Source organism: Panulirus ornatus, chromosome 4, assembly GCF_036320965.1.
Source record: "Panulirus ornatus isolate Po-2019 chromosome 4, ASM3632096v1, whole genome shotgun sequence".
NCBI lineage: Eukaryota > Metazoa > Arthropoda > Malacostraca > Decapoda > Palinuridae > Panulirus > Panulirus ornatus.
The window spans coordinates 74,983,877-75,001,304 of NC_092227.1; the positions used below are offsets into that span (position 1 = coordinate 74,983,877).

Consider the following 17,428-nt stretch of genomic DNA (forward strand, 5'->3'; position numbering starts at 1 on the left):
CCAAAACCATAGCTCCCTTTCCACATCCAAACCCCACAGAACTTTCCATGTTTTACCCCAGACGCCTCACATGCCACATCGTTCCAATTCACTCTATCCTTGCATGCCTTTCACCCTCCTGCATGTTCAGGCCCCGATCACTCAAAATCTTTTTCACTCCATCTTTCCACCTCCAATTTGGTCTCCCACTTCTCCTCATTCCCTCCATCTCTGACACATATACCCTCACTCATTCTCTCCATGTGACCAAACCATTTCAAAACACCCTCTTCTGCTCTCTCAACCACACTCTTTTTATTACCACACATCTCCCTTACCCTTTCATTACTTATTCGATCAAACCACCTCACACCACATATTGTCCTCAAACATCTCATTTCCAGCACATCCACCTTCCTCCTCACAACTCTATCTATAGCCCACACCTTGCAACCATACATCATTGTTGGAACCACTATTCCTTCAAACATACCCATTTTTGTTTTCCAAAGTAACGTTCTTGACTTCCACACATTCTTTAATGCGCCCAGAACTTTCGCCCCCTCCCCCACCCAATGATTCACTTCCGCTTCCATGGTTCCATTCTCAGCATGGAAGAATCAGTGTAATCAAATCTCGGAGAATTTTATGGAATTCATAAAAAAATATTTATCATTATTTTGCTTTGTCGCTATCTCCCGCATTAGCGAGGTAGCGCAAGAATGGCCCAACCCACCCACATACACATGTATATACATATACATCCACACACACAAATATACATACCTATACATCTCAACGTATACATATATATACACACACAGACATATACATATATACACATGTACATAATTCATACTGTCTGCCTTTATTCATTCCCATCACCACCTCGCCACACATGAAATAACAACCCCTTCACCCCTCATGTGTGCGAGGTAGTGCTAGGAAAAGACAACAAAGGCCACATTTGTTCACACTCAGTCTCTAGCTGTCATGTAATAATGCACCGAAACCACTGCTCCCTTTCCACATCCAAGCCCCACAAAACTTTCCATGGTTTACCCCAGAGGCTTCACATGCCCTGGTTCAATCCATTAACAGCATCTCTACCCCGGTATACCACATCATTCCAATTCACTCTATTCCTTGCACGACTTTCACCCTCCTGCATGTTCAGGCCCCAATCACTCAAAATCTTTTTCACTCCATCTTTCCACCTCCAATTGGGTCTCCCACTTCTCCTCATTCCCTCCACCTCTGACACATCATGAGAGGCAAGTGTTTGGGAGCAGCTGAATGAGTGTGTTAGTGGTTTTGATGAACGAGACCAGGTTATACTGATGGGTGATTTGAATGCAAAGGTGAGTAATGTGGCAGTTGAGGGAATAATTGGTATACATGGGGTGTTCAGTGCTGTAAATGGAAATGGAGAAGAGCTTGTACATTTATGTGCTGAAAAAGGAATGGTGATTGGGAATACCTGGTTTAAAAAGAGAGATATACATAAGTATACATATGCAAGTAGGAAAGATGGCCAGAGAGCGTTATTGGATTACGTGTTAATTGATAAGCACGCAAAAGAGACACCTTTGGATGTTAATGTGCTGAGAGGTGCAACTGAAGGGATGTCTGATCATTATCTTGTGGAGGCGAAGGTGAAGATTTGTAGAGGTTTTCAGAAAAGAAGAGAGCATGTTGGGGTGAAGAGAGTGGTGAGAGTAAGTGAGCTTGGGAAGGAGACTTGTATGAGGAAGTACCAGGAGAGACTGAGTTCAGAATGGAAAAAGGTGAGAACAAAGGACGTAAGGGGAGTGGGGGAGGAATGGGATGTATTTAGGGAAACAGTGATGGCTTGCGCAAAAGATGCTTGTGGCATGAGAAGAGATGAGGTGGGCAGATTAGAAAGGGTAGTGAGTGGTGGGATGAAGAAGTAAGATTATTTGTGAAAGAGAAGAGAGAGGCATTTGGACGATTTTTGCAAGGAAATAATGCAAATGAGTGGGAGATGTATAAAAGAAAGAGGCAGGTCAAGAGAAAGGGGCAAGAGGTGAAAAAGAGGGCAAATGAGAGTTGGGGTGAGAGAGTATCATTGAATTTTAGGGAGAATAAAAAGATGTTTTGGAAGGAGGTAAATAAAGTGCATAAGACAAGGGAACAAACGGGAACATCAGTGAAGGGGGCTAATGGGGAGGTGATAACAAGTAGTGGTGATGTGAGAAGGAGATGGAGTGAGTATTTTGAAGGTTTGTTGAATGTGTTTGATGACAGAGTGGCAGATATAGGGTGTTTTGGTCAAGGTGGTGTGCAAAGTGAGAGGGTTAGGAAGAATGATTTGGTAAACAGAGAAGAGATATATGTACATGTGTATATATGTATATGTCTGTGGGCGTTTATGTATATACATGTGTATGTGGGTGGGTTGGGCCATTCTTTTGTCTGTTTCCTTGCACTACCTCGCAAATGCAGGAGACAGCGTCAAAGTCCAGTAATATAAAAATATATCTATCTATCCATAAAGTAACCAAGTGATTTAAACGCTGAAAAACATATGAAATAAGACTTAAGAAGTTTCATCTACTTAGCTTAAAAAAGAAAAGGCTAAGAAGAGGTGATCTAAAACAAGTATTCAAAATGATCAAAGACTTTGACAACCTTAATCTATCAAGTTATCTAAGACTTGATCAGTTTGCTTTCGCTCGAAGTATGGATACAAACCCATTGGCAAATGTTTTATATCAAATGAGGCAAAGCACATTTTCTTCAACAGGACTGTTAACATAAGGAAATATCTGCCAATTAAAGCAGATGAAAAAGAACCATGGATACGTTTATGAACACACCTGATAACTATTTTAAGTCCACAACTTACATTACTTGTGCTTCCTTAGCCATGTTGACCATTTGCAGGTTATTTTCTCTGAATTATCTGTATGCCTCCTAACTTTTACCAAACTAATCTGAGTTTCTGATATCTTCCACCACACAAACAGCCCCAAAAGGACCCAGTGGTCTTTTGCTGTTTGGATTCCTTTGTTTCTGCAACAACCATGATGGTAATGAAGTTTTTGTCCTTTTCATTCTCATTCATGTGAGGTATTTTAGACGATACTTATAACCTGACAGAGTCTCACTTTAAAATAGTAGTTCATGACTGGTGACCTGGCGATCTTTTTTTTCCCAAATGAAGCTACTTACTACATTCGCGAAAGATCTCAGGAAAGGTTTTGATTACATCCCTTGCTACTGCAAATCCTCTTTTTTTTTTTTCGTGTTACTGTATTCAGAAGTTAAATTTACTTTTTAAATTAAATGCAATTTTTGTCAATTGTTATCACATCAAATACTCTTTTTCACTGACAATAAAATAATTAAGGTTAATGTAATGTTTTCAAGTAATTTTCTATGCATGTTCATTTCCTGCATCAGCAAGATAGTGCCACAAAGACACAAAGACAAAGCTCATTTTCTAACATCTACTCCCTGGCTGTCATGCAGGGGGCTCTAAAACCAGAATCCCTTTTCCAAGATCAGTACCCACAGACCTTTTCTGGGTTTCCCCCAACCACTTCACATGGCCTGGCTCAGCTCACCATCATCACTCCAATTTGTTCTATCCCCTGCATGCTTCACACCCTTCTTCATGTTCAGACCCCAAGCCTTCAAAGAATCTTTCATCCCATCCTTCCATCTCTTCCTTGGTTTTTTGCTTTTCCTTGTTTCTTCCACATCAGACATGTTTGACCTCTCAGACATCCTTTCCTCACTCACCCTCTCCATATGTCTAAAACATTTCAGCACACCCTCTTCAGTTCTCTCATATATACTCCTCTCTTACCCTATCATTTCTAATTTGATCAACCACATACTGTCCTAAAACATTTCATTTCCAACAGATTCATGCTATCCTTTATATTTCTGTCTTAGGCCTATTCCTCACATCCATATAGCACAAACTGGACTACTATACCATCAGACATATCCATTTTTTTCCCTTAAAAACTGTGATCTTTCTCTCCACACAATCCTCAATGTATCTAAAACCTTTGCCCCCTCTCCTACCATAGTGCTTAATTCAGCTCCTATGGTTTCTTTCACTGCCATATCCACTACCAGGTGTCAAAAACACTTCACTTCCTTCAAGTCCTCTCAATTCGTCCTCATACCCCAAATAACCTCTCTGTTTTCACTATTAAACCTTATAATCTTGATAATCTTGATTTTATTCACATTTACTTTCAACTTCCTCCTTTCACACATCCTCCAAAACTCAGGAATGAGCTTCAGCAGTTTCTCACTCAAATCTGCCACCAATGTTGTACCAAAAATAAACAATAATTGGCTCACCTCCCAAACCTGCCCCATCAAACACCAACAGATGGTATAACTCTCTCCAAGACCCTTGAATTTACATCCCACCCATAAACAAATCAAACAGCCATGGTGACATCACACATCCATGCCATAGACCCACCTTCACCCAGAACCACTCATCATCCTCTCTAACCACTTGCACACATGCCGTACTCTCTTGATATTTTTTTTTTTTTTTTTTTTCATACTTTGTCGCTGTCTCCCGCGTTTGCGAGGTAGCGCAAGGAAACAGATGAAAGAAATGGCCCAACCCCCCCCCCATACACATGTACATACGTCCACACACGCAAATATACATACCTACACAGCCTTCCATGGTTTACCCCAGACGCTTCACATGCCTTGATTCAATCCACTGACAGCACGTCAACCCCTGTATACCACATCGCTCCAATTCGCTCTATTCCTTGCCCTCCTTTCACCCTCCTGCATGTTCAGGCCCCGATCACACAAAATCTTTTTCACTCCATCTTTCCACCTCCAATTTGGTCTTGATATAAACTCATTATTTCTATCAGCTTTCCTATCACATCATATATCTGTAGTATCTTCCATAGAGCATCTCTAACAAGCCCTATCATGTTCATTCTCAAAATCTACAAATGCTGCATATAAATCCTTCTGCTTCTCTAGGTATTTCTCACACACATTCTTCAAGCCAAACACCTGCCTGATCCATGCACCCGCTACCACTCCTGAAACCACAGTGTCCCCCCCCCCCCAAAAAAAAAAAAAAATCTGAAACACTGTCCTTTCCACCACTCTTTCAGTCACCACTCGTCCATACAACTTACCCAGTACACTCAACAAAACTAATAGCTCTGTAATTCGAATAATCACATTTGTAAACTTGCCTTTATACAATGGCACAATACAAGCATTCCACCAATTTTCAGGCACTCCACCATGATCCATTCATACACAGAAAATCCTAACTAACCAATGAATAACAGTCATCCCATTTCTTAAGAAATTAAACTGCAATACCATCCACTCCAGCCATCTTGCCATATTTCATCTCAGGCAAAGCTGTTACCAAACCACTTGCAGTGATTTTCTCACTTCATGTACCTTCTTGACCCAAGCATCCAACATATGCCATCCTATCATCAAACAAATTCAACAAACCTTTAAAGTATTTACTCCATCTCTTGTTCACCTCATCAATGCTTGTCATCACTTTTCCATTGGTCCCCTGCACCAATATTCTCATTTATTTTTTGTTTTCATCACACTAATAATCTCCTTGCAAAACATCTTAGTCTCCCTGAAGTTTACAGATACTTGCTCACCCCAGCTCTCATTTGCTCTCTTCTTCAGCCCCCGCACCTATGTCTCACCCTCCTAATGCTTTCTAATGTACATTTCCCAATCACTTGCACTCCATCCCTTAAGTACTGTCCATACACCTCTTATATAATAATGTCAAAACAAAAGGACATTAGATTTGTTTCCCAAAATCACAGACAAAATTGTCAGGATTTGTAACTCAGCTGCTAACAGTCACCTTGTAAGCTTAGAGCACCATGATTTCATATTCTTAATGTGCTGTATAAGATATCTGGTCCAGTATTCTTTTCCTTTAATAAGAAAATAAATAAAAGGGGTAATTCATGGCTTTTTGGTCATCATGTATTTCATAATGCTGGGTGAGCAAAATAATTTAAGATTTATATCTCAACTGCCAGTTTCATATCTTTAATTTGCACTACATAATACCCAGAAACTTAATCCTCTACTTACACATATCAGACACGAATGAGTCACAATACTAAGTTAATAATATAATATATTCATTTTATTTTATTTATTTTGCTTTGTCGCTGTCTCCCGCGTTTGCGAGGTAGTGCAAGGAAACAGACGAAAGAAATGGCCCAACCCACCCCCATACACAATGTATATACATACACGTCCACACACGCAAATATACATACCTATACATCTCAATGTACACATATATATACACACACAGACACATACATATATACCCATGCACACAATTCACAGTCTGCCTTTATTCATTCCCATCGCCACCTCGCCACACATGGAATACCATCCCCCTCCCCCCTCATGTGTGCGAGGTAGTACTAGGAAAGGACAACAAAGGCCCCATTCGTTCACACTCAGTCTCTAGCTGTCATGCAATAATGCCTGAAACCACAGCTCCCTTTCCACATCCAGGCCCCACACAACTTTCCATGGTTTACCCGACGCTTCACATGCCCTGATTCAAATCCACTGACAGCACGTCAACCCCGGTATACCACATCAATCCAATTCACTCTATTCCTTGCCCTCCTTTCACCCTCCTGCATGTTCAGGCCCCAATCACACAAAATCTTTTTCACTCCATCTTTCCACCTCCAATTTGGTCTCCCACTTCTCCTCATTCCCTCCACCTCCGACACATATATCCTCTTGGTCAATCTTTCCTCACTCATTCTCTCCACATGCCCAAACCATTTCAAAACACCCTCTTCTGCTCTCTCAACCACGCTCTTTTTATTTCCACACATCTCTCTTACCCTTACATTACTTACTCGATCAAACCACCTCACACCACACATTGTCCTCAAACATCTCATTTCCAGCACATCCACCCTCCTGCGCACAACTCTATCCATAGCCCACGCCTCGCAACCATACAACATTGTTGGAACCACTATTCCTTCAAACATACCCATTTTTGCTTTCCGAGATAATGTTCTCGACTTCCACACATTCTTCAAGGCTCCCAGGATTTTCGCCCCCTCCCCCACCCTATGATTCACTTCCGCTTCTATGGTTCCATCCGCTGCCAGATCCACTCCCAGATATCTAAAACACTTCACTTCCTCCAGTTTTTCTCCATTCAAACTTACCTCCCAATTGACTTGACCCTCAACCCTACTGTACCTAATAACCTTGCTCTTATTCACATTTACTCTTAACTTTCTTCTTTCACACACTTTACCAAACTCAGTCACCAGCTTCTGCAGTTTCTCACATGAATCAGCCACCAGCGCTGTATCATCAGCGAACAACAACTGACTCAATTCCCAAGCTCTCTCATCCACAACAGACTTCATACTTGCCCCTAACAACCCCATCCATAAACAAATTAAACAACCATGGAGACATCACACACCCCTACCGCAAACCTACATTCACTGAGAACTAATCACTTTCCTCTCTTCCTACACATACACATGCCTTACATCCTCGATAAAAACTTTTCACTGCTTCTAACCAACTTGCCTCCCACACCATATATTCTTAATACCTTCCACAGAGCATCTCTATCAACTCTATCATATGCCTTCTCCAGATCCATAAATGCTACATACAAATCCATTTGCTTTTCTAAGTATTTCTCACATACATTCTTCAAAGCAAACACCTGATCCACACATCCTCTATAATATATTTCAATATTCTATTTCAGTCAACTCTCGATCTTCAATGCCATAACACTGCCATCTAATGTACGTTATTCTATTTCTTTTGTGTTTATAGTGAGATAATGTATTAGTTCTTAATATGTATTAATATACACACCATTGCAACATAAGGTTTCAGGTTGTATCTCCACCATAAGCAAAAGGAAAGTTTGAGGAATGAACTAGCTGGTAGTGGAATTCAACCTCACTCAGAGAAATGGCTGATTACTTATTTGGGATGAGAGTAAAAAAAAAGTTTCTTTACTATATATAAGACTCCAAATCATTTAGAAAATTACAAGTTCAATCATGATGCACTAGAAAAGCTCTAAAAACAGTTGTACATCATTTCTTTTTGAGTTTATAATGAAATAAAATATTAGCTATATATCTATCTACATATATCTCTGATACTTGTACCCCACGAGAGCTCCCATAAAAGGACTGATCACGGTAAAAGTCTCCACTTATTCCCGTCCTTACGTGCTTCTCTCGCTTACCTTATTCTACGCATTCTTCCATGCACACCAACCCCTTTAATCATATTATCATACACTCTCTTGTAAACTCCCAGTCCTGCATTCTTTCAATAAGTCCAAACCCCTTCAAAGCATTATGTTTCACCCATTCCAACAGTGCAATTCACTTCCTTTGAATTTCTTGCCATACCACATTTCTCATACATCCTCTCATTTCTTACTTCATTCTATCTAGTCATACCATGTGCTCCTCTCAAACAGCTCTTCTCCATTGCCTGAATTTATGACTGTGACTCACTCTATGTCTATGTTTTGTCTGAACAGGTCAGGGTTAGGAGAACTTTGCTGTCTCTTAATATTCTCTTCACTTCCACACTTACATCTCTACCCTTCATTATTCTATTAAGGAACCTAATAACTCTTATATCCTACACTGCTCTGTTTCGTATCTCTCCTTTCATAACACTAGACTTACCTAAGACTGCACCTAAGTACCTAAATTCTCTCACCTCTCCCAATCTTTTTCCCCCATATCTAAAGAACAGCACAATTTTTTCTTTTACTCAATGCTTTCACTTGGTTTCCTTTCAAGCACCATTACTCTACTTTTACATGCATTTACCTTCAATTGTTTATGCTTACACACATCATAAAACACACTTAAACCTTTTGTGACTCCTCTTCACTCACAGCAAACTACAGAGTATCATATTAACTTATACAAAATATAAACAAACACAATATTACAAGAATTTGGGTTGTATCTCTATCATGTGATTAACTGATTTCTTACAAGTATTGGGGGATGAATCATTATTTTTGTTAACTATATATGTAGTGGATTCCACATAACAGAAAATGATATAATGCATGTTCATTCATGGCAATACGGATGTTTTCAGGAAAAAACTCAATATCATTTCATTTCTCATGTGGGTGCACTGAAATATGATAACCTGAAATATTACTATACACAGTATGACAACATAAGAATTCAGTTTGTATCTCCATCAAAAGATGAAAGTGTGGTTGAGGACCAAGGAATTGGGTGGTGGTAACTCTACCCTCCTCTATGCCAACACCACCAATATTACACGTGGGACTGGTTGATTACATAGTATTCTTTTTTTTCAGTAAGAAAATAAATAAAGCTGGTATTATAATTCTTTTTTAGTCATCATTATTTCATACTAATGGCAGAGCAAAACTAAAAAATATGCCACAACCATCGAAATATATTCAAATTCATATCTCACTAACCTAAACATAGGCAGAAGCATGTTTTACTGTTTCTACACAGTGGTTAGGCTTGATTTGGTCACATACGGCTTATCAAGCTTTCCAAAGTAAGTGTATCCATTTCAGTATGCAGTCAAAGTGTAAGAAAGGTGCCAGTGCATCGTTGAGACCTGGTACAGTATGTAAGACCATCACTCCACATTAATTTGAGGAACTCATGCAGGTTGAATAGGGGAAAGAAACTTTTAGGCATAGCCCTGTCATGACAAAGCATTAAACAGTGATGGAAAGCTATGCTGTTTTGGTGAAATCCATACATAAGATTTAGACTGGGAAAATTCTTGGCTGTGAACATAATCCCCCCCTGATAACATGGGTTTCAAAGGCTTGTATAATTAAAGATTCCCAGGATCATAACTCCATCACTAAGCAGAGGCCTGTGGTATGTGTGAACTTTAACAGAAAATTTCAGTACTGAGGGGGACTTTGCAGTGTCAGAGTGGAATGTTTTATGGGATGTGTTAAGGATATATGGGGTATGGGGACAACTGTTGGATGGCGTGAAAGCCTTCCATAAAGGAGCAAATGCATGTGTAAAGAGTGAATGGTGAGTTAAGTGAGAGTTTCCATATACATGTGGAGGGGAGGCAGGGTTGTACAATGTCACCTTGGCATTCTTATACATATATAAATGGAGTGATAAGAAAGATGAAAGCAAAACTAGGGAAAGGGGGTGCAGAGATGGAGTGTGGCGGTGAGGTATGGTGGTAAGCCTGTCTGTGGATAATACTATGATGTTTGCTGAGAGTGAAGAGGAGTTGCAGAGGGTTGTAAGTGCTTTTGTGTAAGTATAGGCAATTGAAGGAAATTACAAGTAAAATTAGAGTAATAATGTTTGAGAAGAAATAGAGTGAAAGTAAAGATTTTGTAAAACCATACAAGTGAAAGAAGAAAGTGTGCTAAACTGTGGTTTGGATACGAAGGGAGAAAGAATGGTAAAGGTGAGAGAATCTAAGTATTTAGGAGCTGTCTTGGTAAGTTTAGAGATATGAAAGGAGAGAAAAAGAGACAAGGGAGAAAGCAGTACAGGGTAGAAGAATCACTGGTTACCTTAATAGAATTGTGAAGGGTAGAAGGGTAAGTATGGAAGAGAATAGATTTAAGGGACAACATGGAATGAGGCACAGAGCTCAAGAATCCAGGCTGTGGAAATGAGTTATTTGACAGGAGCATGTGAATGACTAAATGAAATGAAGAATGAAATGAGACGGTGTATAAGAGATGTGGAATGGCAGGGAATGCAAAGGGAATGAATTGCGGAGTAGTAGTAAAGTGGGTGAAACAAAATACTTTAAGGTGGTTTGGGCACACTGAAAGAATGCAAGACTGTAAGTTTTCAAGGAGAGAGTATGATAGTACAATTAAAGGGGTTGGTATGACAGGAAGAATACCTGTGACATGGGGAAACAGTGGAAGAATACTGAAGAAATGGTGGAAGAATGCATGGAATAGCATATGCAAGGGAGGAGTGTATGGACAGGGATAAGTGGACACACTTTTGCCATGGCCACTCTCTTGATGGTAATTCCAGAAAGAAATGAGTATCTAAGGTATAGATTGATCAATAGAAGGACTTGACTGAGAATTTAATCCCTTTTACAGTGGAAACATGTATTCCCTTATACCAAATTCACTCATATCAAACTTCTTTTAAGAATGTAACCTTTGGTATAACCAAGTGAAACTAGAATATACTTGGATTTTACATCTATATGTCAGTGTTGGGAGACAAAATGATGATATGCTGTGTTACAAGAGATAACATGAGTATTCACAACAACAGAAACAGCTGGTGAAAATACAAGTGCTTGAAATATCAATACATTCATAAACATACAACAAAATTAAGAAATCTTGAGGTGGGGCAACATAAAATATAATCTCCCTCCCTATAAATAAGTAATAATGCATACCTCAACTCAGTACATAAAATGATTTTTTTTTCTTATAAACAATCCAAGAACATAAAGATCTTTCATGTTAAAAAAAAAATCCTGCATTGTGAATATTTTATCTGTGGTTCCCTGCTTAAGAAAATGCAAACAACTAAAAGAAACCAAAAATCAACATTATTGAAATAATGACCAAAAGAAATTCAGAAACAATGAATAGCTGAAGTTCCTGAGTAAACTGGAATGTTGATGTCCAAAAACAATTGTTTTAAAACAGAAAAAAAAGATAAAACAGAAGGGGTGCTCAATTTCATGTCATGTCTTCTAGCGTGTGAAAGAACTGGATTATTTGCACATAGATTCAAAATAAAAAGCATCATACCTTCATCTTTCAGTTTTGGAAGCAAAATATCCAGCTGCTCAAACTTGCCAGAACTAAGAAGCAACTCATCTGATAGACCATATCGTTTGATGGGCTGCAAAGAAAAATAATTCAGGAAATAAATATCAAGTGAAACCCCACATATGACTATAATTCATCATTAAATTTAAGCTATTAACACTAAAGAGATGATGAAATTCTGTAGTGTCACTTTACTCAATATTCCTTTGTCCACTCTATCCAACATATCTGTATCAAGATCTACTTTCAATAATCAACTACTTTCATGCCCAACAAGGTCTTATAAGTAATTCCATACTCTGTTTCTTCCTATCAATTCATCATCCTATCTCAGTACATATCCATTTCCACTTTTGGTCTATGAATGTTTAACTTTACTACTGGGAGGGTCAGTGATGGTTGTGTATTGATTCTGCACTTCAGTGGTTAAGTTGCATTCCTTTGACCCAGGTAGCTCTCTTTTCTTTCTGTCTCACCCATACAGAGGCTACAAGCATTCTATCCACAATTATACAATCTCTCCTTATTATACATAACACTTAACACAACTCACACACCTCATTCTTCATAACACTAAACTTTTCTGTGGAGAGCACAATGCGCTAGCCCTGGCTTTTGGTAAAATGGTAAGAGTAATAGATAAAAGTAGTAGGTAGGAATATTCAGGCTAGAGCATTAGCTATAAACATAATGTACAAGTAGTGGGTACAAATATTATGCAGGAGCATTTGGTACATATAGCCAGTAGGAACATTAGGTATGAGCCTCTGCAAACACCACTAGAGATGCCCTCTTAAGAGTGAGGCACCAAAGGCTAAGAAGTGGCAATGTTCACTAGTTATGGAGACTATTGCCATGGTGGGTGAAAGGAAAGATTGGGATAGTGAAGTATGCATGGGTATGTGTGTATGCACCTGTAAATATGATGACTGTATGAGGTAAGGATGAAATGAAGCTTTTCTAGAGAAATTTGAATGACTATATAAACAGTCTGAGAATGAGAGAAACATGGTCATATTAGGTGATATGAATTTGAAAGTGGGATGTGATGACATTAGTGAGATAGTTGGCAAATGGAAAGTGCCTGGAAAAAATGAGAATGGAAGCTATCTTGTGAATATTTGTGCTGAGAGGGGTTTATTTACTGCAAACACCTTTTTTTCAACACAAGATGATCCAAATATGCATGGATGAGGAATGATGGAAGAGAAGAGCAAAAGGCTTCGACTGATTCTGGCAATGGGTGAAAGATTGAGAAAGGCTGTGCTGGATGCCATAGTTGTAAGAGGATTCTTTGAAGACTGACCATTTTGTGGTTCTTGTGGGAGCGAGGATCAGGGAGAAGTGGAGGTATATGGTGCAAGGCAGAAAAGAGAGGTAAAAGCACTGGTAAGTGAGAAGATGAATCAAGAAAATTGCTGGGAGGAGAATGAAAGGAAGGAAACTGAAAGCTTAGATGGAAATGCAGTGAATGTAGGCATGCAGTCTTGTGTGAGTGAGGTGTTTAAAATGTTTAGAGAAATACTAGTGAGGATTGTAGAATCAGCAGTTGGATACAAGGTAGTGAGATAATATAATGGCAATGCATGGTGGACAGAAGATATTAGAAATGCTGTGGAAGACTGCTCAACAGGAATGTATCAGTGGAAGTTCAGCAAAGGAGGAGGGAAGAACACAAAATATGTAAGCAGAATGTTAAGAAGCTGATAGTGGAAAGCAAAGTTAAAACAGATGAAGATTTTGGAAGAAAGTTAAGTGAAAAGTTTCAGGATAAAAAGAAACTATACTGGAAGGATATGAAAAAGGAAAGAGGTGGATGTATGAGTGAAAAAGTTGATGCGAGAAGTAAGGAAGGGAACTGCTGGATCAAAAGGAGGAAGTGAAAGGAAGATGGAAAGAGTATTTAGAAGAACTGATGAATATGGGAGAAGGGGAGGCAGCAGTTGTTACATGCATGGGTATGGAGGATGGAAGGAAGAGGATACAAGTGCAGGGGCCTCTAGCAAAAAGGGAGTTAAGAAGAGCAATAATGAGGCTGGAGGTAGAAAAGGCACCTGGAGTGGATGGGATTACAGCTGAAAAGCTGATGTATGGAGGAGAAAGTGTTATAAAGTGGATGCATCTTATATGTAATTTAGCATGGAAACAGAAGGTTGTGCCTGAAGATTGAGTGAAAGCTAATATTGTTCCTATTTTCAAAGGAAAAGGTGCTAAGGATATATGTAGCAATTATAGGGGAATAAGTCTGTTGCATGTACCATGAAAAGTGTATGTAAGAATATCAATTGACTGAGAGATGGAAATGTGAATGCAGGATAAGGGAAGAGCACGGGGGTTTTAGGAAAGGTAGGGGATTTTGTTGTAAGGATAACTGTGGAAAAGTATTCAGTGAAAGGTCAGAAGGTGTATGCAGCTTTTATGGATCTGGAGAAAGAGTATAACAGAGATGAGCAAAATGCTTTGTAGGATGTGTTAAGGATATATGGTACAGGGGGACAACTGTTGGATGGTGTAAAAGTCTTCTATAGGGTAGCAAATGCATGTGTAAGAGTGGATGAAAAGCTGAATGGAAGTTTAGGGATACGCATAAGTGTGAGGCAGGGCTACGTGATGTCACTGTGGCTTTTAACATAAAAATGAATGGAGTGATAAGAGAGATGAAAGCAAAACTAAGGAAAAGGGGTGCAGAAATGAAGTGTGGCAATGATATATGGTGGCTAGTGGTAAGCCTGTTTCTGGATGATACTGTGTTGTTTGCTGAGAGTGAAAAGGATTTGTAGAAGGTTGTTAGTGTGTTTTAAGAGTTGTGTAAGCATAGGCAACTGAAAGGAAATGCAAGTAAATGTAAAATAATGGTATTTAAAAGGAAACAGAGTGCAAGTACAGATTTTGTAAAACGTTATAGTGTGAAAGAGGAAAGTGCATTAAATTGTGTCTTGGATATGAGGGGAAAAAGACTGGAAGAAGTGAGGGACTTTAAAGACAGTAAACCTTCGATTCAATGGACCCAATATAACAGATTTTGGATTTAACAGACCAGATTTAACTCTCATTTGCCCTCTTTTTCAGCCCATGCACTTTTCTCAATCTGATTTCCTGCCGCTTTCTCTTATACATCTATTCATTTGCACTCCTTCCTTGTAAGCACTACCCAAATGCCTCTCTTTTCTCTCTTCAACTACACTACAACTAGGTTACATTTGATTTAATGGACTTTCAGCATTAATGGACACAGCAGAGGTGCAAGAAGGGAAGTGAGAGGATCAAGGAACAGCACAGTCCTCCCAACCCTGACCTATGCAGCTGAAGCATGGACATGGAATGAGGCACAGAGGTCAAGAATCCAGGCTGTGGAAATGAGCTGTTTGAGAAGAGCATGTGGTGTGACCATATGGAAAAAAGAAAGAAATGAAAGGGTGTATGAGAGATGGGGTATGGAAGAGAAGGAAAAGGGAATGATTTGTGGAGTGGTACAATTGGTGAAATGTAACACTCTGAGGAGGTTTGGGCATATGGAGAGAATGCAAGACTGGGAGTTTACAAGAAGTGTATGATAGTACAATTAAAGGGTTACCACCTGTGACATGGGCAAATAAGGTAAAAGAATACTGGAGGGAGAGAAATAGTGGAAGAATGTGTGAAATGGTGTAAGCAAGGGAGGCATATAAGTGGAGACTCTTTTGCCATGGCCACACCCTTGATGGGAATTCCTGGAGGAAATGGGCATCAAAAATATAGATATATATAGACAGATAAGTCATAACTGTGAATGGAACCATAGAAGTGGAAGTGAGTCACAGGGTGGAGAGATGACAAAGGTTCTGAGAGCACTGAAGAATGCGTGGAAAGAAAGAATATTATTCAGGAAGGCAAAAATGAGTAAGTTTGAGGGAATAGTAGCTCCAACATTATAACATGGATGTGAGGCATGGGCTATAGATAAGACTGTGCAGAAGAAGGAAGATATATTGGAAATGAAATGTTTGAGGACAATATGTGGCATGAAGTGGTTCAACTAAGTGATGAAGGGGTAAGAGAGATGAGTGGTAATAAAAAGAGTATGGTTGAAATAGTAGAGGAGGTTGTGCTAAAATGGTTTAGACATATGGAGAGAATGAGTGAGGAAAGATTGACAGAGGAGATATATGTGTTAGGAGTGGAGGGAACAAGAAGAATGGGGGGACTAAACTGGAAATGGTAGGATGTAGTGAAAAAGATTTTGAATGATCAAGGCTTGAATGTGTAGAAGGATGAAAGTCATGCACATGATAGAGGAATTGGAATGATGTGGTATACCACAGATGCTTCATGTACCCTGATACAGTCCACTGACAGAACATGGACCTCAGTGTACTACATCATTCCAATTCTCTCTATTCCATGAATGCCTTTCACCCTCCTGCATGTTCAAGCCATGATCACTCAAAGTCTTTTTCACTCCATCCTTCCATCTCCAATTTATTGTCTCTCATAACTATTGACAAACTATTTTAACAATCCTTCAAAATACCCAGTCCATCTCTTCCTCACTTCATCACTACCTGTTATTTTCCCTTTTACCCCCTTCATTGATGTTCCCATTTGTCTTCTTGTCTTTCAAACATTATTCATCCCCTTACAAAATATCTTTTTATTCTCCCTAAGGCTTAATGATACTCTCTTGCCTCTTATTTGCCTCTTTTTTAAACTTTTCTCTTTAAGTGCCATCTATATACCTCTGTTTTCTCTCTCACAAACAACGTTATTTTGTCATCCTACCACTCACTCCCCTTTCTCATCTTCCTCATGGCACACACTTCTCTCACATATGCCAGTACTGTTTCCCTATATATCTCCCATTCCTTGCCTGCTCCTCTTACTTTGTTTACTCTAACCTTTTGCCATCCTACACCTTGCCTGTTATGCTTACTTTGTTTACTCTAACCTTTTGCCATCCTACACCCAATCTCTCTTGATATTTCTTCTCACATGTCTCTTTTCCAACCTCACTTACTATCTGCATTTCCTTCTCACTCATGTGGTTTCCTTTTTTCAAATAACCTCTACAGTCTTCACCCTTGCCTCCACCAGGTAATGATCAGTCATTCCATCAATTGCCCTTCTCAATACATTCACATATACATATACATATCAACATAAACTCTAGATTGATATGGGTAAAACTGAAAGTTGATGGCGAGAGATGGGTTATTATTGGTGCATATGCACCTGGGCATGAGAAGAAAGATCATGAGAGGCAAGTGTTTTGGGAGCAGCTGAGTGAGTGTGTTAGTAGTTTTGATGCATGAGACTGGGTTATAGTGATGGGTGATTTAAATGCAAAGGTGAGTCATGTGGCAGTTGAGGGAATAAATGGTGTACATGGGGTGTTCAGTGTTGTAAATGGAAATGGTGAAGAGCTTGTAGATTTATGTGCTGAAAAAGGACTGGTGATTGGGAATACCTGGTTTAAAAAGAGAGATATACATAAGTATACGTATGTAAGTAGGAGAGATGGCCAGAGAGCGTTACTGGATTGCGTGTTAATTGATAGGCGCGCGAGAGAGACTTTTGGATGTTAATGTGCTGAGAGGTGAAACTGGAGGG

At 39.3% G+C, this 17,428-nt stretch overlaps 1 protein-coding gene across 5 annotated transcripts in view; it reads right to left on the bottom strand.

The window, feature by feature from the left end:
* The window catches only part of LOC139745716 (SWI/SNF-related matrix-associated actin-dependent regulator of chromatin subfamily A containing DEAD/H box 1 homolog), a 249,393-nt gene that overhangs the window by 68,626 nt on the left and 163,339 nt on the right, over positions 1-17,428 (bottom strand). For all 5 annotated transcript variants that reach the window (XM_071656185.1, XM_071656206.1, XM_071656196.1 and 2 more), the window contains one exon: positions 11,822-11,915. In XM_071656185.1, coding sequence (XP_071512286.1) covers positions 11,822-11,915 — 94 coding nt within the window. The remainder of the gene's footprint in view (positions 1-11,821; positions 11,916-17,428) is intronic.